Genomic DNA, 20,386 nt, shown 5'->3' on the forward strand with positions numbered 1-20,386 from the left:
CGGGGCGGGGCGTGCGGATTGCTGGTTGAAGGCCTTCAGGAGTCGCTTTGCAGAGTCGAAATTATGGCATGCCGGTATGCGAACAAGGACCGGTGGGGTGTGAACGGCGGTGAGGCGTTAGCTAGTAGCTATGGAATTCAGCAGGAAAATAAGGGTGAGGAGTGGAGAAAGGCAGGAAGGACTGGTGGGTGTGCAGGCGCGGATGCCACTTCCAACACGAAAGAGCGACCCGTCTCTCCAGAGCGGTACCTAAAAGATACGCCGGGTCCTAGAGTTGGAGGCATGGAGAACGAAAGCCAGTTTCGTTCTATGAAGCCATTTTGAGTATCAGGGGGTAGGCCACGTCCGAATACTACAACTGCAGAACGCTGGAACCGAGAGGAAACGTCCGCCATTGTCGATGGGGAGAACGTCCCGAAGTAAACTATACTACGGCCTCCAGGGGCTGCCTGAGAGGCACAATATTCAGGACCAACCTCATCGTGAAGAGAGAAGTCCTGAAGTTGGAACGTCGCGATACTCACGCGGCTGAGTAAGCCCTTTAGCGCGTAATAACGCCTGCCCCGAAGCGTAGCCCTGCTCCCTATACGCCGACCTGGCTTAAGAACCGACGGCCCCCGCCTTGACTTGAGCGGCCATGCTGCATATAATTACTTCAAGGAGTCTAGCACCTGCCAAATGTAGCAGTACTGTGAGGGTAATACTGACCAGGGCACAGCATTTGAAATGCGACTTATAGTACCTCCTTCGGCACTCGAACGTCAACTGCCGGCTAACTCTACAAATTAACCACTTCATCAAAACAAACGACTCCTTCGAATTCCAACCTTCTAGTTGGCTCCCTTCCGTTAGACATTGAATGCACCCCATGATACCAACAATTTCAATGGCGGGCACCATCATCTCGGCACGTCTCGCCCCACACCTACGCCTTGGTCTACAGATCGATCTACGGGATCAGTCAAAAGGCCTGCCTTCGACTTAAGAAGCCGGCAAGATCTCTTCGCTGCGCATCGCCACATTCGCTTCGAGACTTCACGCAAAAGGACTTCGCCATGTTTTGGAACGCCCTCGCCGCCGGCGCGCTCTTGGGGCAGTCTGTCTCTGCGCAGAACATGCTTCGCTTTGCCTGCTCGCAACTCACCATCGAGCGTGCTGACCCGCTCGTCACTCCTGGACAAGCCCCCGCACCCCACACGCATCAGATCATTGGAGGAAACTCCTTCAACCTTACGGTAGCGCACACGCATATCATTGACAACTACCACTAACATGGCTCAGATGGAACCAGGCGTATACGATCCGCCCGCCAAGTCCACCTGCACGACGTGCACCTACTCTGAAGACTTCAGCAACTACTGGACCGCCTCTTTGTACTTCAGGTCGCCCGAAAACGGCACCTTCCAGCGCGTTCCCCAGTTTGCCAACGTCGGGCTCCAGCAGGACGGCGGAATGACGGTGTACTACATGCCCTACAGCGCCGTAAACAACAAAATGACGGCCTTCAAGCCGGGCTTCCGCATGATCGCAGGAGACCCCATGTCCAAGAAGAACAACAGGGTCTCCATCTGCCACCGCTGCCTCGGCAACGGCGAAGGCTTTGCGCCATGCGACGCTAAAGATACTGGCGAGCTCCCGAACAAGTACTGCCCCAAGGGTATCCGAGCCACCATCATCTTTCCGTCATGCTGGGATGGAAAGAATCTCGACTCCCCAGACCACAAGAGCCACGTTGCCTATTCCAACAGTGGCGGCCTCGGTAGCCCCAAGTGCCCGTCCACTCACCCCGTTTCTATTCCTCAGGTTATGTACGAGATTATGTGGGACACCGGTCGATATAAGAATGATGCGTGGTACGGTAACGGCAAGCAGCCTTTCGTGTACAGCTTCGGCGATGCGTAAGTACCATATACCAACGACTCTATGTATAGATTACGAGGTTACTAACATCGACGATAGTACCGGATACGGCCAGCATGGTGACTACCTCTTTGGATGGAAGGACGACTCTCTGCAGAAGGCCATGGACGCTCTACCGACCGGCAGGTGCGCCAACGCCAACTGCAGCGTTCTCAAGATCCAGTCCGCTAAGGACTCCATGGCGTGCAAGAAGAAACAGCAAGTCGTCGAAGACGTTGGAAAGGACGGAAGCTGGATTAAAGAGCTCCCGGGAGGCGCTGCGGTTACCTACGCGTAAGTTGAAATCGTAGATAGTGCCGGGCTTTGAGGACTGGTGGTAGTCGCACGGAGTCTTGATTGATTGATTGATTGACTGGGCGGAAGAGTCACTCTTTTGTATTATCTAGTTCTCCATTAGTAAAGTTCAATCTGTCATTACCGTGGCCGGTGAAGTTGTAAACTCCTTAACAGCTTGATCTTTTGCTCGCCAACAAACCTCCAACAAAGAGTCAACCGCAGGGAGGGATCCCATCACTCCAAGCCAACGCTTTCGGCAGGTGTGGCATGGGGACGTCGAAATAAGCTTCCTCAGCATCTGCCGGGCCCCACAGGACCACTCTACAATCGGCGGGTATGGCGAAAACGGCAAACAGGTTTTTCGCTTCTTCAGATCCTAGTCCGCTGAAACTGCTTCGGGCGAATCGCTCTGTGCATCTACATCGTCGCCATATTGCCGAATGTTTATACTTACTGCTAAGCTACCGCTCGCCCGAGAGACAGCGTCCATTGCCGGAGGTGGGAGGCGCGGAGGGAAGCTATTCCGTCTTTTGGGTGCCGCAGTGTGCAGGCGGCAGAGGCGAGCCTCGCTGCAAAAAAAAAGAGGATCCAGCGCCGCGATGCTCCCGTATTGGTTCTTATAACACATGTAGTACCAGCTGCTGCATGAAGACACCTGGGAACGGCGCGCTTGCTTCTGCCCATCATCATTTCGCACACCATTTTGCTCTACACGTATCGCGAAGTGGGGTATCGGCAACACGTAAGGGATTAGGCGCCATGAAGGAACAAGTGGAAAGAATGATTATGGCGGTAGCAGCAATGGTCGGAGAAGGGATTCTAAGTCTCATAGTGGCCACAAGCCTGCTCCATTTCATAGCGAAATATCCTATCAAGCACCCTCCAGCAGTGGTCAATAAGATCCAGCAAGCGCTATTGCTAGATCCTCATAAAGAGCGCGGAGGTCCCAAAGCCCCAGTTGGGGGCCAGCTCAGGATGCCTTCATCGCGTATCCCGCGTCCTCTGGAACCCATTCCACATACACGGGATCCACAGCATGGAAGTCCTTCATGTTGCACTCCCTTGCCTTATCCACATTCTTCCTACATCCATGCTTCTGACACACATGACCGAACGAACAGTTAGCGCGGCGGCACCGTGATCCGTCGGTACACGGGGTGGACTTGACGATCCATATATGCACATAGCGTATATCGCCATCTGTAGGAGAATGATCATATGGACAGTTCTCATTTTCGCACGGTGGATGGAGGTAGAACTCGTTGCAAGGCTTGCCAGTTTGTGCGACACGCCTTTGGTATGCGGCGAATTGTTCTTTCGTGGGTTGACGCATGTAGACATCGAGCCGCTCGCCATTCTTGTTTACAGGGACATAGCCCGGATTGGCTTGGGGCGGGAGACGAAACCGAGGTGGGTTGTCTACTTGCGTTGGCTGGCGGGCAGCGGGCAGCGGCTGAGGTGCAGTGGTTGTAGCGAATAGCTCCTGTCATGTGAGGTTAGCGAATTTCCCTAGCGTGGTGCATTGGCACGACTGGTCAAAACAAGCCAGTCGACTATTTCCTCTCGGGGCATCGTGATAGACTTCAACTCATTGGTTGATTCCGACCAAAGGATGCAGAGGCGCTCTGGACGGTCTCGAACGTACACTGAAGATGGAGCGAATATCCAGCCGTAACGAACCAGTCTCCTGCTTAATTTTCATGGTTTCTTCAGCGCTCTCGATACCTGCATGGTGGGCTGTAGCGCGGTCCTTCTGGGACGGTCTGCGGAAAACGTTGGGAAATGTGGCAGTCGTGTATGGAAGATGGCGTTCTGAGAGCAGCAGGCTCACGCCCGGACCCATCCTGTTAGTCTCAATAAGCGTCACTTTCGCGGCGTTCTCGCGATGCAACTGGAGCATCGAGATATATGTCGGCTTTTCCCATGCTCCAAGCAGGATATGCTTGCAGGCGGGATCCTGAACTGCTACCGCATACATCCCTATATGTACGCGTTAATCATATCCGTAGCTACTTAGGTAAGGTCAGAACACGAACGCACCTTCGATCTTGGATTCCACAGCCTCTCTGCTTCCCACGTCGGTGAAGTCGAAGAAGGGCTCAGGGCACGAGAACTCAGCCGCGAAGGACGCGAGAGGGCGTGACGCGATACTACTAGAAGCATCTACGGTAGGAGGAGAATTTGCTCCGGCGCCGTAGTTCAGAGACGCTAGGTCAGCGTAGATTCGGACTACAAGTCGGTATTCGCTCGGAACGTGGCTGACGGTGGGCAAGAACTCGTCCACGGCCTCACGAAGGAGAGTTGCTGCGGACATCTTGCCGTAATTCAGCTGCTTGTTCAGGAACTGCGCGCGTGAGTACTGGTAAAGGGCAAAGGAGGCGCACTTACGGGATGGCTATGGCCGTCGATCAAGACGAGAACATGCGAGCTCGCCATGATGGTTGATTGCTGGAAGCAGCGGTAGAAGTTGAGTTCCCATGGTAGCGACGGAGGAAAATAAGTTGCAGCCAGTTCCACTCCAGAATCTTCCAAGCTCGGCCCAATAGGCGACTAGTGAATGTTTTACACTTAGAAACCATTTGCTGAAAACGACGTGAAACATCGGGCTCCAGCTCGTGCCAACTGTCTCGTTAAGGTCACACCCCGGCTTTCACCCAGCTTCAACCTCGGGCTGCTCTTCATGCCTCCTAGGGATCTCCTGTCCCTATCCCGAGACCATTCGTGCTATGCTAAGCCCACTGAAGCTTTGCATGATTCCTAAGGGCCAAGCGGGGATATCAACTCTTGAACTTCATTTCACTCCTCGAAAGAAATCGCCGGATTCCCTTCTTGCCCTTCGATGGCCCTCTTGTCAGCGCAGCTCTTGCCGCGTAATCGAACAGCTCATCCAGCCCACTTTTCTGTACCGCGGAGGTCTCCAGGTAGGCCAGTGCATTGATTTCTAAGGCAAATGCTTCCGCCTGCGCGAGCGAAATCAGCAAGGCGCTCTCTCATACTGCAGGGCCCTGGACACACCTTCTTCGTAGAGATCGGGCGATGCCCACTTTCCCGCAGACTCCTCAGAGTAGCCACATCATTTTGCAGCTCCTTCTTGCATCCTACGAGTATCTTCGGAACCTTCTTGAGGTAAGTATCGGCTTCGACATTCCACTATTGCATATTAGTTCGGAGATGAAAGGCGGGACCTTGCCTCGTGCTTACCAGGTGCCTCAGATTATCGAAGGAATCTTGGTCACTGATGTCGAAGCACAGCAGCACTACGTGCACGTCTTCATACGAGAGTCGACGTAGCTTTTCGTAGCCATCCATGCCCGTGTTGTCCCAGATGACAAGTTCAACTTGGATTCCTTCCACGACGATCTCTTTGATGAAGTTGTTGAAGCTTGTGTATTCGGCAGCTGAGTCAGGCCCTGGCGTTCCGCCTTTGCTCCAAGCCCTGCTGCTGGTTAGCAGGCGCATGATGGGATAATAGAAAGGTGTATTCATGGTGATGACAGGGAGGAAATGAGGCGTGATTGGCTTTATCGCCATTTGCGCCTGCGGAGGTGGTTTTGAGCATAACTAGGACCACTTACAAGGCAAGCCACGTCTTTCCACACATAGTGTCTCCTAAGAGGACCACCTTCCTGCGCGTTAGCTTTTCAATAGGGGTAGGAATGGGCCCGAGATCGGTCCACACGGCCGATCCGGAGCTCCTACAGGTCGAATCTCGAAGATGACCGCAATAGCCACACTTTGTATCCCAGAAATTGCTTGATCTCAGCGATCCGCAATTGCAACATTCCCACTTCCCAACAGGAACACTCTTCTTAGTTGAAGTTAGCGAAGTGGATACTCCCACTATCGTAGGACCGAGAGCTGCTTCTGGGTCCCCCATCGACGTTACTGGCTTACGTCTTACAGAACCCTTGCAGTAACTGACATGACGCGATGCGGTCTCGTCTGATAGTTCTCGCAGATCGGCGCCGCACATACGACATTCGGGAAAGTTCGTAGCTGTAGGAGCATCTGGAGCATTTGGTAAAAGCAAGAAGCCTCGGTTGTCTCGTGGCTCATCTCGACGGGAGCTCTTCTCTAGTGACCAGCCTGGTCGGTCGTATGGTCGAACAGGAAGTGGGTCCCAGCCACGAAGGGGTTCTTTAGATCCTTGGTGAACCGTGTCGGAAGCGGATCGTTGGTGGTATGCGTGGGTGCCGGATGGCTGAAATGGTGCCTTTGGGGTCTCTGATGGGCTAGCAATGTCAGGACTGGCATCATGTGAACCGTGATCCTCCGGCCTTTCTGACTTTCGCGCAATACTGTCCTCTTTCGGAGATACCGGGAAACGCTGCAGAGATTGATCATCGCCCCGTATCCATTCAGGTTCGGGAGGCGGAAGAGCCGCGGTTCCACGTTCAGACCTAATAGAATAAGGAGCGGATATGCTGCGACGCAAAGCGTTGTCTTCCGATCCGTTGGTGTCGCGTCTCCCAGCCATAGACGTCGCTTGCTCCAAAGATAGGCCGTAGTTGGATACAGGGGAAAGTGTAATAGACGGAACATCCGGAAGAAAGCTCACGGGGTTCATCAAGTTGGCTGACGGATCCGGGATAACATGACCTGTAGGGCTGATATCAGGTATTGGAATGGGCAATTCCTCTATTTGCTCCAAATGTGATTCCTTAGTCTCCAAAGTTGCTTGGGATGTGTGTGGAGGAACCTCTATGCCGGGCTGGGTAGAAGAGCTAGGTGCGCTATCTGGATCATGAGAGGGACTGACCTCCTCCTTTTCGTTGATAAAAGATGTTTCTTGCTCTGGAAAGTGTGCTCTCTGTGGCTCGATCTCGGCTTCTGTAAAAGTAGCTTTGGGGGTAGAGGACCGTGACTGGGTGGCAGTGGAAGGCTGGCTGCTAGCGGGAGGCTGTTGGGCCCGAGGAAGCTCACCAGGGGTCGAAAGACTGTCTTGCATCGGGGTGAGAGGATACTCTATATCTTGCCGAGAAGAAACAATCGACAGTGGTTTGGCCGGCTCATGGGTATCATGATCCAGCGGTTGGTCGATGGCAGCGGTTACCGCTGCTGGACGGTCCTGAAGCTTCTTTCTAGACGTCGACGGAGAACCCTTCACTCTCGTTTCATGGCTCGCAAGAAGCGCTGCATACCCCTCCTCCTCATCTAGTTTCCCGTCGTCCTTGCAGAGGCGGATAAGAAGTTGCAGAGAGCGCTCGTAGCCGGAGAACCCTGATTCTCCGAGCTTCTTGAAACCACGGAGCGACCTGCGGGCTTGCAGATGTGCCTCTACGTACTCCTTGTTGTTAACCAAGAGCTCTGTAAGTCTTAGAGTATCACCGAGATACCGTTCGTTCTTCTTGCCGACCTGGCGCTCAGTGATCTGAAGCTTTTCCAGCATTGTTGCCTTCGCGCTAGACCAAGCGCTCTGGAGGCAGTAAGTTTCGGTAAGTAGTTCGAGCAACTCGGCTTTCGACACGCTGCTGGACGCGGCACTCTGCAGGGAAGTGTAGCTGCCGTTCGAGTTTATCCTAGAAAGGCAATTCTTGAAATGACGAACCGCTCCGCTTAGGTCTCCCTGGTCTTTCCGTCTCTGCGAATGCGGCGGTACATTAGCGAATGTCTATCAGGCCTTCCCCGTGGAAGGCCTTCTGAGGGCGGTTTCCGCATCAACAAAGAGCTAAAGATGTGTTGATATCTATAACGCGCGACCTACGTACCTTGCCATCACTGAGCAATGCTCGAACCATCTCGTTTTCGATATCAGAGTCGCTGTCTGACTGGTACTCAGTGGGTGCGTCACCAAGGCTAGATTCCGATGGCAGCGGCGGGGCTTCGGCATCGTCGTACTCATGAATAACGTTTGCACGCATCCATCTCACAACTGTTTCGTTCGTTGCGCTCGGGAAGATGTCACCGAAGTCTGATCCAAACTTTACTGACGCCTTATCACTAGTCTCAGCCGTAAGAGTGGTGGAAGCTGTAGAGACGACGTCAGCCGCCGAGCGGACGCATTCTCTTAGGTTATTCATAGAGTCCAGCTCCTGGCGGTTGCTATCCGATACCATAGCCTGCAAATTCTCGATTTTAGCGTTGAGTGCTATGCCGAGATTTCGGAATTCGTCGTAAAGCTTGTCTAGATTCGGCAGGATCTTCTCCGGTATGCTATCAGTTGACTTTTGGAAGGTAACTTGGTTCCATCTACGGCAGTTAGCAAAATAGCCTTCGTTAATCCCCGCCTGGAGGGCTTCAAGGGGCTAATCGGAGCCCAAATGGCATGTCCCCACGCCCGCCTGCAAATCCGCCAGGGCTGCGAGGACAGCGCTGCTGGCTCTAGAAACAGCAAAAGTAGTGGCCATGAGACGATGAAAAGCAGATAATAGACTTACAAAATGATGGTGCTGAGCGATAATTGAAGTGCGCCCCGATACGACTGTATCTGCTCTCGATAGCAGGCAATCTGTTCAACCGCGGCTTTGAAGCGCAGCTGCTTCCGTGGCCCGTCGAGGAAGGAGGTGGTCTTGTTGACGGCATCTAGCAGACCGTGCACCTGCTGGAGCGTCCCCTCCCCGTCTCTCAACGAACGCGCGAGATTCTTCCAATGATTTCCCACGTGCCCTGTAGCCTGCAGATTCGCCTTGATGTCCTCCTGCTCGAACGTCTCTTTCATGGACTCTAGCACTTGCTGGAAGCCCTCGACATCCTGGAGCAGCCCATTGAGCGTCGCGTCCACGGCACTCACTTCGTCTCGGAACTGCTTGAGTAGGACGGTCACCTGGGCCGAGACCTGGATTAGGGTGATGACGCTGGCAGCGATGGAAAGCGGGTCCGCCATTCCTGCATGGCTGCTGTCTCGAGGGAATGGAAACGTTGTAGCCTGAGGGGAATAAGAATATGAAGATTGGCAAGGCTGAAGCTCAGCTGCATGTTCGCTTTCCAAGATTGGCTTAGGGCCGGAGGCCAGACTCAGCCACTCCGGGCCAGCATCTTTCGAACCGAGCCGAACGCGACCCCGACGTGTGAGGTTGATAGAAAAATGCGATGCAGTCACCATGGAGAACCACTGATTTGGCTGTTCAGAATGAAAGGATAGAGGAACATTGACATCGGAAGTGGTTCCTCTAGCCCAATTTGGCCTGTCGATCACAACTCATTATTTCCACGGCTCTCCCGCTTCGTCAAACCCCCGTCTTAATCTCCTCCGCAATCTTCTCCGCGAGCACATAAACCGTACTCTGCGGATGGCCCGGCGGCAGCAGCGCAAAAGAACTCGCATCCACGACCCTCAAACCCTCCACGCCAATAACTCTCGCCTTGCTGTCCACAACCGCCATCTCATCATCCGCCCGACCCATCTTACAAGTGCAACTCGCATGCCAAACAGTCTGCAGCGTATCCCTTATCGTATTCAAGATCTGCTCATCCGTCTCCACGTCGGGGCTAGGGAAATATTCCACGGGGTCGGCGAGTCCGGCACGCATAGCGGTTGTGTTGAAGGCCTCGCGGATGCGCTTGTAGAGTGCTAGCGCGACGGATTGGTCTGTAGGGTCGGTGAGCCAGTTTGGATTTATGAGGGGGAGATCAGAAGTATCCGCCGACGTGATGGTAACGTTTCCTCTGGATTGGGGTGCGACGATGGCGCCGAGGATTGTTGCGTATTGATACCCATCTTTAGGCTGCTGCAAGAGAAGATCCTGGAAGTCTCCCACGTAGCCAGGCGCAGAGAGGTACTCTATCTCGGGCCACGAGGCTGGGTATTGGTCTAGCACTGCGGCGGCCTCCGGAGTGATGAGGTCTCTGGGCGCTTTCTCCCAGCCGAGGAAGTCACAAACGGGGTTTGTGAGCGGGCCTTCTTTAAGAATGGAGTAGTCAACTGCAAATTGCGCGGCAAGGTACACAGGGTCGTTGGCCAGGTGGGTAAAAGTGTCGACTTTGACGCGGTAGCTTGGCCCGAAGAAGATGTGGTCTTGCATGCCGACGCCGACACCAGGCCGGTTGGCGATGATGGGGATGTTCAAGCCGTCCAGAATTGCTTCAGGGCCTATCCCAGAGACCATGAGGAGCTGGGGAGACTGGAAGGCACCAGCAGATAGAATGACTTCACTTCGGGCGGAGATCGTAGCACCGGTGGAGATGACGACGCCAGTTGCCCGTTTGTCCTCATTGAAAACGATCTTTTTCGCAAGAGTGGCTTGGTAGACCTTGAGATTCGCTCGATCCTTCGCAGCATCCAGGAACGATGTTTGCGAAGAGTCGCGGGCCTGGCCTGACGGGTCGATCGTCGAGGAGCAGTATTGGGCGCCCAGGAGTTCTCCAGAGTTGAAATCCTGGACTGACTGAATGCCGATTCCATTCAGAGCCCCCTCCATGTAGCTGGAGAACGGTCCCGCATAGTTGGCATACGAGACCTGAAGGGGTCCACCCGCGGGGTCGAATGCCGCCGCGTTGTACTCGGTCGAGGCATTCGCTGCGCGGGGGGGAGACTTCGGCGGAGTAAATTGGATCGACTTCTTAAAGTACGGGAGGAGGTTGTCGAAAGTATAGGACTGATCATCGACCTCGTCTGCCCAGCGTTGGTATGATCCCCTGTCGCCGCGTTGGTAGATCATGAAATTGCGAGCGGAGCTGTCGAAATATCAGTTTCAGCATCCGGTAGCCAAGGAAACAACAGCAAGTCTACCTTCCACCCAAGCACTTCCCCCGCGCATAGTGCAGCTGTCTATTGTTCACGCCGGCTTGAGGTTCAGTGATGAAATTCCAATCCACAAGCGGATTTGAGTCAAGAGGGCTAGCTCCAGCCCAGATAACATCCCCAGCAGGTGTCGAAGACAGCAGCGGATCAGTGATTTGGTAGAAGCTACCCGCTTCAATGACTGCGACTTGTACACTTGCATTTTCAGAAAGGCGATTGGCGAGCGCTAGGCCTGCGGTTCCACCACCGATGATCACATAGTCGAATTCGGCGTTTTGTCGTTTGGCTTGCTCCTCAATAGGTACTGCAGACACAAATGCTAAGAAAAGAACCAAGTACAGAAGGCTAATAATGGGATGCATATTTGATGAAAATGGGATGGAAGAATAGGCCGGACTCATAGCAGCCAGTACGGGCGACTACCCGGTTAAATATATTGCTACTTAGAGGCCATGAACGTTTACAAACATACAAGCGCTCTGTATCCTTGTGTCAATAGAAGTAATGCTTGTAGTGATCTAGATGCGGAAAATGCGGGGAAGCGATCGTCCCTACGATACCTAGGTATTCCTGGCCCGAAGTCAATCAATTCGAGTTTCGTCGTCCTACCACGGGCAGTAGGCGCTCCGGGAATATACTTCTAGAGTTTAGTGCAAAGGCATCCCTGCCATGTTTCAACAAACTGCCTCGGACAGTGTGGCGCGCATATGATGGGATCTCTTCAGCCTCCTGGAGCCTGCATGTGAAGTTTCTGGGCGCTAAGCCGCGTGCAGGAGTTTATTCGACGTTCATATTTATACCTCTAATTCAATTTCATAGGAGTTTCCCCATGTCCATTGAATTTCTTTCCGATCCAATTGCGAGATCAGCCCGTAAACCGACTCCACATCTTCCTAATCCCCTTCCTCACGCCTTAGTCTCATAATCCAGGACCTCAACCAGCACCCCTTCCTCAAACTCCGCCTCCAACAGCCCCTCCCCGCCCTCCGTCGTCGGTCTACACACATACCCACCAATTCCCACATTCCACCCGTCCTCATCCGCAAACACCCAATTAACTTCTCTCAGTGGGCGTCTCTCAACCTCCTTCCCCTGCTCGTCGCTGATAATCTGATAGACCCACAGACTCTTACCCAGTTGATCTCTCTCGCGGCGTGCTTCTACCGTCGCCGTGGGCCTAGACTCGTTCGAAGCGAACGGGGTAAGGGGAACCACGCTCCAATCCGCCCATGCGTCGCAGCCGACGGTGCTGAGGTATGGTTTCCCGTAGTAGAATTCGACGCCCGTTTTGATCCATTTGTCTTTTCCCTCTTCGAGACCGGGCTTGGTGAAGTGGAGAAGGAGGCCCGCTTGGTCGTATTGGCGGAGTTGATTTGCGGGGGGAAGGGCGAAGGTGAGGCGGGCGCGTTGGAAGGATTTCAGCTCATACAGAGGGAGTGGAGAAGGGCTTGTGGGCGCCGTCATGACGTTGTGGGAGGGTGGCTTGCGCCAAATGTCGGTTCCCGCTGGGGAGGAGAGGTTGAACGGAGGAACGGCGGTGGTCTTCGTTGCGTAGGTCATGTTGGAAAGACTGGAAAGTGTGAGAAGGCAGAGAGCACAGAGAAGGCCAAACGAAAGCATTGCAGATGGTCTGATTTATACTCCACTGAACACGAGCACGTGGAAATCTTTCGACCATGAACAATGACTGTGAAACGGCAGATTCTGGAGAGGCCATCCCCCTCGGGACTAATGCGTACGGCCATGGTGAATTTATAGGGCGTGACTCACGGCAATGCGGGACTAACTCCGTGTCCTACCTCACATAGAGGAATTGCATGCGAAAATGAGGAAAGCGGGGTGCAGAGCTTGGCGAAAAGGGTACCTGGCTTTGTCAGCGCAGCAAGCGGGTATGAGGCCTTGGGTAGTATCCTAATGAGTCGTTGTACGTCCTGCATTAGTGCGGGATACGCGATTATCGGAGGACCCGAATTAGCAAATGCTAGGCTGAATGATTCATGCAGGCCAAGCGAGGTGCAGATTGGATAGAAGTCGGCTCGCAAAAATGACTGATTTCGGACAGTGGGATGTGGTTCATGCTGATGCTGAAATACAGGGCTTTGATTCGATGGATATATACACAGTGTACATGTCTAGCTTTTCTATTTCTTCTGCTCGCCCTCCTTTGGCGGCTCGGGTTTCGGTGTGGGCAGCTTGAACTGGGGAATAGGTCAGCATATACCAGAAACTAAGAACATAGGAAAGATGCTGTGAGACGTACCTGTGATGGCTTTCTGTCGTCACCCGGTCCTACCGGTTCCCAGACGGTCGAACCTCCCCGGAAGTTCCTGAAGGCCTGAGTCATCTCAAGTGGCTCCACGACAATCCTCTTCTTCTCCTCATCGTATCGGATTTCAGTATAACCGGTCATCGGGAAGTCCTTCCGCAGCGGGTGGCCATCGAAACCGTAGTCAGTCATGATGCGCCTCAGATCCGGGTGTCCGACGAAGAATACACCAAACAAGTCATAAACCTCCCTCTCATACCAGTTTGCACCATCGTAGAGATCGCAAATGCTGGGCACCGGTGTTGCCTCATCCGCATACGTCTTGATCCTCAAGCGCGAATTGTGCCGGATGCTCAGCATGTTGTATACCACCTCGAAGCGCTGGTCCTTGGTGGGGTAATCGACGGCCGTGATGTCTGACACCTGCGTGTACTCGGCGGCGGTGTGGTACTTGAGGAAGGTGAAGACGGGAATGACGCCGGAGGGAGGAATGTAGATGGTCAACTCGTCCTTCCAGACGGAGAACCTAGAACTCCGTCAGACCGGCCTGTAATTAGGCAAGAAAGTCCGCATACTGCTGGATGTATTTTGGCAGACACGACATGAGATACTGGCCGTATTTGTGCAGTGCCTCGCCCTTCTCTTGGTATTTGTCGGCCGGGTTCACGATGGCCGCCTTGAGCTTGCCCTGCGGGTCGCGGGGAGCAAACTGCAGATAGCGTCAGTCCCGGGGCTATGGAAAAGCTGCAATTGATATACGCACTCGCATGTTGGGCGTCTCAGAGCTCTCTGCAGCGACCTCCTTCGCCCGCAGCGCTGTCGATGCAAAGGCGCGCACAGCGCTTCGAGAGCAGCCCGCCGAACGCACGGCGGCGCCCAATGGCCGGGCGACGGCCTGTCGCAGAGCCATTGTGGGAGTGGAGAGTATGCGGGAGCAGCGCGGGCAGCAGGTGAGGGCGGCGTGTGGTGATGGCGTCGTCGACATCTGAGCTCCAGGCGAGTCGGGCGGCCGGTAGCTCAAGCCGGTCTAGCCTCCACGTGATCTGCGTCGCCAAGAGCCTCCTACCTCAGCTCTGCAGGCCTGCGCATCGACGCCCCCATCCACGACCGCCAGTGCATCATTCTTTCCCTTCCCCTTCACGGTCGGCGTTCGTCCCTTTTCTTGCGGCTGCTTTCCTGTGTTCTCACTTGGCATTTCGACCCAACACCGCTTTTCTCTCGCCCGTGCTCGCTCGAACGCCACTCCATCACGCTTTGACAACGCACATCGCCCTCCACCATGTCTCGCATGCAGCAAGACCAGTTCGTCGACGATGACGAGGAGGAGTGCTGCCCGCTATGCGTCGAGGAGTTCGACCTGTCCGACAAGAACTTTTTCCCGTGTCCCTGCGGCTACCAGGTAGGCTGTCCCCTAAAACTCGGTGAGGCCACCCTGGGCTGCCGTTGCTAATCTTGTGCTCTAGATATGTCAGTTCTGCTTCAACAACATCAAGACGACGATGAATGGGCTGTGTCCCGCGTGTCGCCGTCCGTACGATGAGTCGACAATACAGTTCAAGAACATCAGTCCCGAAGAGTGCGTATTCCTCGCCTTCCTACCCTGGTCGCTTCTAACGCAGAGCAGGATGGCCAAGCACAAGCAGCAGATAGCGCAGAAGGCGAAGAAGAATGCGCAGATGCGCCAAAAGGAGGCGCAGAAGGCGGAAGCCGACTCGCTAAGCCGCAAACATCTCGCGGGGCTCCGAGTGGTCCAGAAGAACCTCGTCTACGTGACCGGACTTACGCCGACAATTCGCGAGGATCGATTGCTCGATACTCTACGCGGAACCGAATACTTTGGGCAATACGGCAAGATCGTCAAGATTGTCGTGAGCAAGGCACGGGAAAATGCACAGCATCAACAGTCGGTAGGGGTTTACGTGACCTTTGCTCGCAAGGAAGATGCCGCAGCGTGCATAACAGCCGTGGACGGCTCGCAGAACGGCGACAGGACGTTAAGGTAAGACCATTCTGCGTGCGCACCCGTCAGCAACTGACCGTTGCTATAGAGCCCAATACGGCACAACCAAGTACTGTGCTACGTACCTCCGCGGGGAGCAATGCAACAACCGAAATTGCATGTTCCTGCACGAGCCCGGCGAAGACAATGACAGCTTCACCCGGCAGGATCTGTCCATGATGAACTCTATACAGACCCAGCAACCTGCACAGTCGTTGACCAGCCGAGCTGCCCCTCCGGCACACCATGGCCCCCCAGTGGCAGCGGCGTCGGCTCCAATGAACCGGCAAGACAGCAACGATACTTCAAGTCCCACAGAGACGCCTGGTTTGCCTGCGACGGCAAGCTGGGGAAGTAAAGCCGCGCAGGAACGCCGTGCGAGCCGCTCAACGACTGCGTCCAACCCTAGCCCGATGACCACGAACGCTGTCCTGGCCCCTCAGGCACCCCAAGCATCGAAGGCAAGCAAGACGGAGGAGACGTCGAAGAAGAAGGGTAAGGAGAAGGAGAAGTCAGCCCAGACGTCCAAGTCAACAACACCGCAACCCCCACCAGTTCCACGTCCACCCAAGCCTCGCATCTCTGGCTTCGATGGCCTCCTGAAAACAATATCCGATCCCGATTTCAGATTCGTATTCTCGAGCGCCGTCCTGTCCGAGGAAGAGTTCAAAGCTGTCACTGAATACCCACAAATACTGGATCCCAATGGTGGCGCAAAGCGACGCGCTATGAGAGAGAAGGAGAAGGAAGTTGCCGCCCAGCGGCAAACTGAGACACAGGCCGCATCGCAGCAACAACTGCAGCCAGCTGCTGCCGCTGAAGGAGAAGAGCATGAGACAACCGCTGGAGGTAGCTTGCAGCTTGGTGGCGAGCCTGAGGAGAGCCACCACACGGGCACAGGCCAGCCCAATCAACATGCAATCGCACCACCTGGCCAACAATCTCTGGGTGGCAACCTGTTCGGACAGAACGCTTCCCTAGCAGAGGATTTCGGCAACCTTGGCCTTGGCAATACTCGAGGCCTGACGCAGCAACAGCAGCACCTATTGTTGTCCAACTTCAAGTCCGGCCCTCAGTCTGCTGGCCTCGTCTCCAACTTCCAGAACAATCAAGCTCAGCCGACCCACGCTCAGGCCGGCAACGCACCCGGTCACGCGAGACACGCATCCCGGTTCAGCTTCGCGAACGACAGCGCATCCGCCTCTGCTTCCGTGCAGCCTGTCGCAAACCAGAAGCTGATGAGCCAGCAGAGCTCTATGATGCCCAAGAACGCGAACCAGTTCCACCAACTCTCCCAGCACCAGCCATTAGGTGGCCAGTTTTACACTAGCGGTGTTCAAGGGCCACCACCCGGGTTGAAAGCTACCGGCACACCACCAGTCAGCGGAGGTGGCATGTTTAGCCAAGGTCACGGATTCGCTACCGGCGGTCTCGGCTATGGCGCGAACGCTGCCGGCAGGAACAACAATGATGCATTGTATCAGGACTTGCTCCGAGGCAGAAACATGGACGGCGGTGGTAGGGTAGCTGATGCTGGAAAGCGTGAGTCAATGTTTCCTTCGTTTCTCAACCAACATCCCACGACCTCCACGCCAGCCCCTGCCCCCGGCCTCTTGAGCTTTCCTTATGGACCTTCGCCTGGTGCTTATCAGGAATCTGGTTCGCAGAAGTCTAAGAAAAAGGGGAAGAAGCACAGACATGCTAACACTTCCTCCTCTGGGGGTGGTGTAGTAGATGTTCAAGACCCGAGTATCTTACAGGCAAGGTTGCATCAAGGCGGAGGCATGGTCGGGCAGGGACTGTACGGCCAAGGTCAAGGTGGGTACTCCTCCCTGAACTACAGCAATTACGGCGGTGCCGGACGATGGTAGCTCTCTTTCGCTTCTTTCACATACTTTGTGACCAAAAGGGTCATGTACAATGTTTTATTACCTCTCTTCCCACGATGGCTGCATGGCGTTACCGGAGGCTTCGAAGCGAATGCATCGGCACTCAGTCCGGCGACACTGGCTACTGAGATGCTCGGCGTTTATGATGGTCGGCTTCTGTCCCACATTTGCTGGCTTTGGCATTGGCATGGCTTCACGGAACTACAATACCTTGATATTTTCTTTCGAAGTTGTGTTTGGTCTGGGCGGATTACGCTGCTTTCACCAGGTTTCACGTCACCATCTCTCGTCGTCTTCGTCATGGCCATCGTATGTACGTAAAATCCCCTTCCTGCCGCTCTTCAGTCGGCATGCTTACGTTTAATTAGAAAGATGGCTTCCCCAACTGTTCTCCTGCATAGTTCCAGTGACGAAGATGATCGAGAATTCTCTGCCCGCCTTGTTGTACTTAATTACTTGACTGGTGGCGTCTGAGCTGCTCATCGTCCGCCGCCGTCGTCGCCGTTGCTGGGCGCCTTGCTTTACGTCGCTGCCTTCATCCGGTTTCAACAATAGGGCAACCTTGCTGACGCTTTGTGGACAGATGATCAAGATCTAAGTGCTGAGGAAGAGGCTTCAATCAACGTGGATGCTCTCGTTAACGATAGCGAATCAGACCATCAGGGCGTCAAGACGCCTCTGGCTAGCCAAATCCTGGAGCAGCCCAAGCGGGCAACCCCAACCATGCCTCCCGGATTTTCAGTATCCGCGGTACCAATATCAATAGCGAGCACCCAACCTGTACGCCCTTTGTCTCGAAGCGCCTCGTCAACGGTAGCCCCGGCTGTTCCTCTTGTACCTGCTTCTCCAGGCAGGACATCAACCCCGGGCTCATCGGAGAAAGTCACGCAAACAACGGAAGCGCTTGAAGCGGGAACTCCCGACCCTATTACAGCTGTCAAATCTGGACCAGCGACTCCGTCGAAATCTATTCAAAGGGAAGGCACTGCGAAGCCTAAGCCGGCCCAGACCCCGAAAAAGTCCACAAAAGAATCAGTGTTGGGAGAGCAAAAGGAGAGCAAGCCAGCAACCGAATCACCGCCGAAACTAGCGCCAAAGAGCAAGACGGTAGGCAAGAAGAGTCAGGCCTCTGCTGACGCAGGTGCCCAAAAGAGCACACAAGACATTTCTGCGCCTGCAGCAACGCCAACTTCTTCTAAACGACAACACCCAGGGAAGCTCGACATAGCTGCCGCTACTAAGCTCTCAGAGAACGAACAGCCTTCTGCGGCAAGCTTGCTCAGGGGAGATACCCAACCGAAACCGGTTCGTGCAGTTTCCATGACAGCTGCTAATTCTGTACCTGCAAGTCCGGCTGCTACCTCAATGGGTTCCCCGATAAAAAAGTCCATTGGAGCAAAGACTTTGCGCGTCGTAGCGACTCCGAAGACCGAAAATCCACCTCCCTTGTCAGCGATGTCTACTACGTCTCTCCCTCACGTCCTTACTATGGACAAGCTCCGGTCCCGGCAAGCTAGCATCGCGTCGCTCAATCAGCCAGGGACCCCGGCGAGCGAGATGATATCTGATACCGCATCAATCACATCCGCGTCAATTTCTCGAGCTAGCTCTCCACCTCCGGTCGGTGGAAAGGTCGGTACCGCTCCAATGAGGAAGAAGACAAAATCTCAAGCAAAGAAGGAACGACAGGAGAGGGCACGACAGATAGAGGAGGAACGCACCTTGGCAGCGGATGACCAGAAATCAGAACCTGAGGTGGTTCAGGCACCTATCATTGGGCGCAAGAAGAAGGCAAAGAAACTCACGAATAACCCTAAATCGATACCGACACCCGTAATGAGTCAGCCAGAGTCTCCTAGGGCCATCGACGCCGACGCCGACGTTGATAAAAATCAGGAAGAGGCCGAGCCAGAACCCGCGTCCTCTCCATCTCCAAAGAAAGCGCACACCTCGAAGGCATCTATTTCCTCACCACGTCCCAAACCAGTAAGAGCTCCTGACGCGGCTAAAGAAAAACGGGAGCCCACTGCACAATCTATTATTGCCGATTTGCAAAGGACCGGAGAGCTCATTGCTTCCACTCTTGAATTTTTCAAGCCGCTCTCCTCGTCACTCGCTCATGCTTCGCGCACCGCCCAGACGAGCGGCAATTCGGGTGCTCCACCAGACTTGAAGATACACTTTTCAGAGGCTGATCTGGATGCTCTTTCGAAGAAGCACCCGGTTCGCCTCCATGCTAAGGACGGCAAGCCGGATTCTAGAACTTTGATCACGCCGCAAGGCAAGTTTTTCTGGGGCTTGACACAGGAGCTGGAGGAAAAGGCCTTGGAGTTGGAGAAACATATCGAAGAGTTGAAGGGTGCAGCTCGTTTCCATGCTCGGAAGCAAACGACGCATCAACAACACACCCAAAACATTTCGTCGCCAGCGCAGTCGAAGGATATGCTTCCCGCTCTCGCTACTGCGCTCAAAGAGGCGGGAGCTAAGCTCAGCAAGAGCGCCGCATCTGGCCAGCCGATGCCGAAACTAGATCCGACTGCCGCTCTCCTTGGGTCTACTTTGCCGCTTCCTCCAGTCCATGCTCCTGGTGATCTCCCGCCGCCTCAAGCACAAGCACAGGCACAACAGCAAACACCATCGGACGCGGGCGCATACCTCAATCAGTTTGTCCTTCCGAAGACCGACAATCCACCAACTACTACTCCACGTCCAGAGATGGCAGCGGTAGGTGGGCCGCCGGGTGCAGGCACGGTCAACGTGTCCGTCAACGTAAACAAGATCGCAAAGGCAGCCAAGGCGGTAGCAGAAGGCGGCGTAGTGGGTACCGACCTCGATGGCACGGGCGTGATGGCAGCGGACCTGCTTGGCGGAGTCTTCGTCCAGGGTCTCGAGGCCCTCGTCGGCGCCGGGTTAGGGTTGCAGGGCAACGATCTCAGTATGGACGTTCAGGGACTCGCCAGCGCTTTCGATGCTGGTGGTATGTCGGGCCGGAGGGGAGGGAGGAGGAGCGTCTTGAGTGTAGATGAGGCGGAGCAGGCAATGCAAGCCGCGAGGAAGGACCACGAGGCCCTGGAGAAGAAGCTCACCACTCTCATGAAGCGCAACAAGAAGCTGGTCAACGGCGGGGGTAGGGCATAGACATGCAACCGGCTGTGCAAAAGGGGCGGGGGTCTTCGGCCCCGGGGTTACCGTTACGGCATTTTCAAAAGGCATGCTGTGGAAAGGACTTGAACAGAGCCATTGTATTATTAGCATAGCATCGGGCTACGTGTAGCCGTATGATTATAGTGATAGTGTGCGCTCACGGGCATCACGAATGGAAAGTGAGCATTCTTACTCTTGGGTAACTTGAATGT

General features: G+C 54.6%; 10 protein-coding genes across 10 annotated transcripts; 4 read left to right on the forward strand and 6 right to left on the reverse strand.

Moving 5' to 3' along the window:
- Positions 1–643: 643 nt before the first annotated feature.
- Positions 644–2,347, forward strand: BU26DRAFT_492508 (uncharacterized protein). Its single transcript, XM_033826117.1, has 3 exons — positions 644–1,235; positions 1,282–1,898; positions 1,960–2,347. The coding sequence occupies exons 1-3, from the start codon at positions 1,056–1,058 to the stop codon at positions 2,195–2,197; spliced, it is 1,035 nt and encodes a 344-aa protein (XP_033678750.1). The 5' UTR covers positions 644–1,055; the 3' UTR covers positions 2,198–2,347.
- A 783-nt stretch (positions 2,348–3,130) lies between these two features.
- On the reverse strand, positions 3,131–4,855 carry BU26DRAFT_108538 (uncharacterized protein). Its single transcript, XM_033819358.1, has 4 exons — positions 4,585–4,855; positions 4,237–4,540; positions 3,842–4,176; positions 3,131–3,679 (listed from the first exon to the last, which is right to left on the reverse strand). Exons 1-4 carry the CDS (start codon positions 4,630–4,632, stop codon positions 3,167–3,169), a joined length of 1,200 nt encoding a protein of 399 aa, XP_033678751.1. The 5' UTR covers positions 4,633–4,855; the 3' UTR covers positions 3,131–3,166.
- Positions 4,856–4,973: 118 nt separating this feature from the next.
- On the reverse strand, positions 4,974–5,655 carry BU26DRAFT_436062 (GTP-binding protein rho3 precursor; the record flags this gene model as incomplete). The annotated part of the gene is made up of 3 exons (XM_033824158.1): positions 4,974–5,156; positions 5,212–5,346; positions 5,398–5,655. The coding sequence occupies 3 exons, from the start codon at positions 5,653–5,655 to the stop codon at positions 4,974–4,976; spliced, it is 576 nt and encodes a 191-aa protein (XP_033678752.1).
- A 2,035-nt stretch (positions 5,656–7,690) lies between these two features.
- Positions 7,691–9,080, reverse strand: BU26DRAFT_108546 (uncharacterized protein). Its single transcript, XM_033819359.1, has 3 exons — positions 8,574–9,080; positions 7,905–8,385; positions 7,691–7,832 (listed from the first exon to the last, which is right to left on the reverse strand). Exons 1-3 carry the CDS (start codon positions 9,017–9,019, stop codon positions 7,797–7,799), a joined length of 963 nt encoding a protein of 320 aa, XP_033678753.1. The 5' UTR covers positions 9,020–9,080; the 3' UTR covers positions 7,691–7,796.
- A 191-nt stretch (positions 9,081–9,271) lies between these two features.
- BU26DRAFT_492513 (GMC oxidoreductase) lies at positions 9,272–11,238 on the reverse strand (the record flags this gene model as incomplete). Its single annotated transcript, XM_033826118.1, has 2 exons — positions 9,272–10,809; positions 10,865–11,238. The coding sequence occupies 2 exons, from the start codon at positions 11,236–11,238 to the stop codon at positions 9,363–9,365; spliced, it is 1,821 nt and encodes a 606-aa protein (XP_033678754.1). The 3' UTR covers positions 9,272–9,362.
- Positions 11,239–11,623: 385 nt separating this feature from the next.
- Positions 11,624–12,592, reverse strand: BU26DRAFT_523344 (uncharacterized protein). Its single transcript, XM_033830022.1, has one exon. It carries the CDS (start codon positions 12,494–12,496, stop codon positions 11,783–11,785), a length of 714 nt encoding a protein of 237 aa, XP_033678755.1. The 5' UTR covers positions 12,497–12,592; the 3' UTR covers positions 11,624–11,782.
- A 425-nt stretch (positions 12,593–13,017) lies between these two features.
- On the reverse strand, positions 13,018–14,117 carry BU26DRAFT_554586 (uncharacterized protein; the record flags this gene model as incomplete). Its single annotated transcript, XM_033832271.1, has 4 exons — positions 13,906–14,117; positions 13,718–13,851; positions 13,137–13,668; positions 13,018–13,074 (listed from the first exon to the last, which is right to left on the reverse strand). Exons 1-4 carry the CDS (start codon positions 14,050–14,052, stop codon positions 13,018–13,020), a joined length of 870 nt encoding a protein of 289 aa, XP_033678756.1. The 5' UTR covers positions 14,053–14,117.
- Positions 14,118–14,274: 157 nt separating this feature from the next.
- Positions 14,275–17,091, forward strand: BU26DRAFT_108576 (uncharacterized protein). The gene is made up of 4 exons (XM_033819360.1): positions 14,275–14,541; positions 14,606–14,718; positions 14,767–15,141; positions 15,191–17,091. The coding sequence occupies exons 1-4, from the start codon at positions 14,422–14,424 to the stop codon at positions 17,010–17,012; spliced, it is 2,430 nt and encodes an 809-aa protein (XP_033678757.1). The 5' UTR covers positions 14,275–14,421; the 3' UTR covers positions 17,013–17,091.
- On the forward strand, positions 16,955–17,592 carry BU26DRAFT_108618 (uncharacterized protein). The gene is made up of 2 exons (XM_033819361.1): positions 16,955–17,343; positions 17,399–17,592. Exons 1-2 carry the CDS (start codon positions 17,062–17,064, stop codon positions 17,429–17,431), a joined length of 315 nt encoding a protein of 104 aa, XP_033678758.1. The 5' UTR covers positions 16,955–17,061; the 3' UTR covers positions 17,432–17,592.
- A 23-nt stretch (positions 17,593–17,615) lies between these two features.
- BU26DRAFT_436104 (uncharacterized protein) lies at positions 17,616–20,168 on the forward strand (the record flags this gene model as incomplete). The annotated part of the gene is made up of 1 exon (XM_033824160.1): positions 17,616–20,168. A coding segment is annotated over one exon (2,553 nt), but the record flags the coding sequence as incomplete, so codon positions are not given.
- Positions 20,169–20,386: the final 218 nt, after the last annotated feature.

This window comes from Trematosphaeria pertusa (assembly GCF_010094035.1).
Source record: "Trematosphaeria pertusa strain CBS 122368 unplaced genomic scaffold BU26scaffold_16, whole genome shotgun sequence".
NCBI lineage: Eukaryota > Fungi > Ascomycota > Dothideomycetes > Pleosporales > Trematosphaeriaceae > Trematosphaeria > Trematosphaeria pertusa.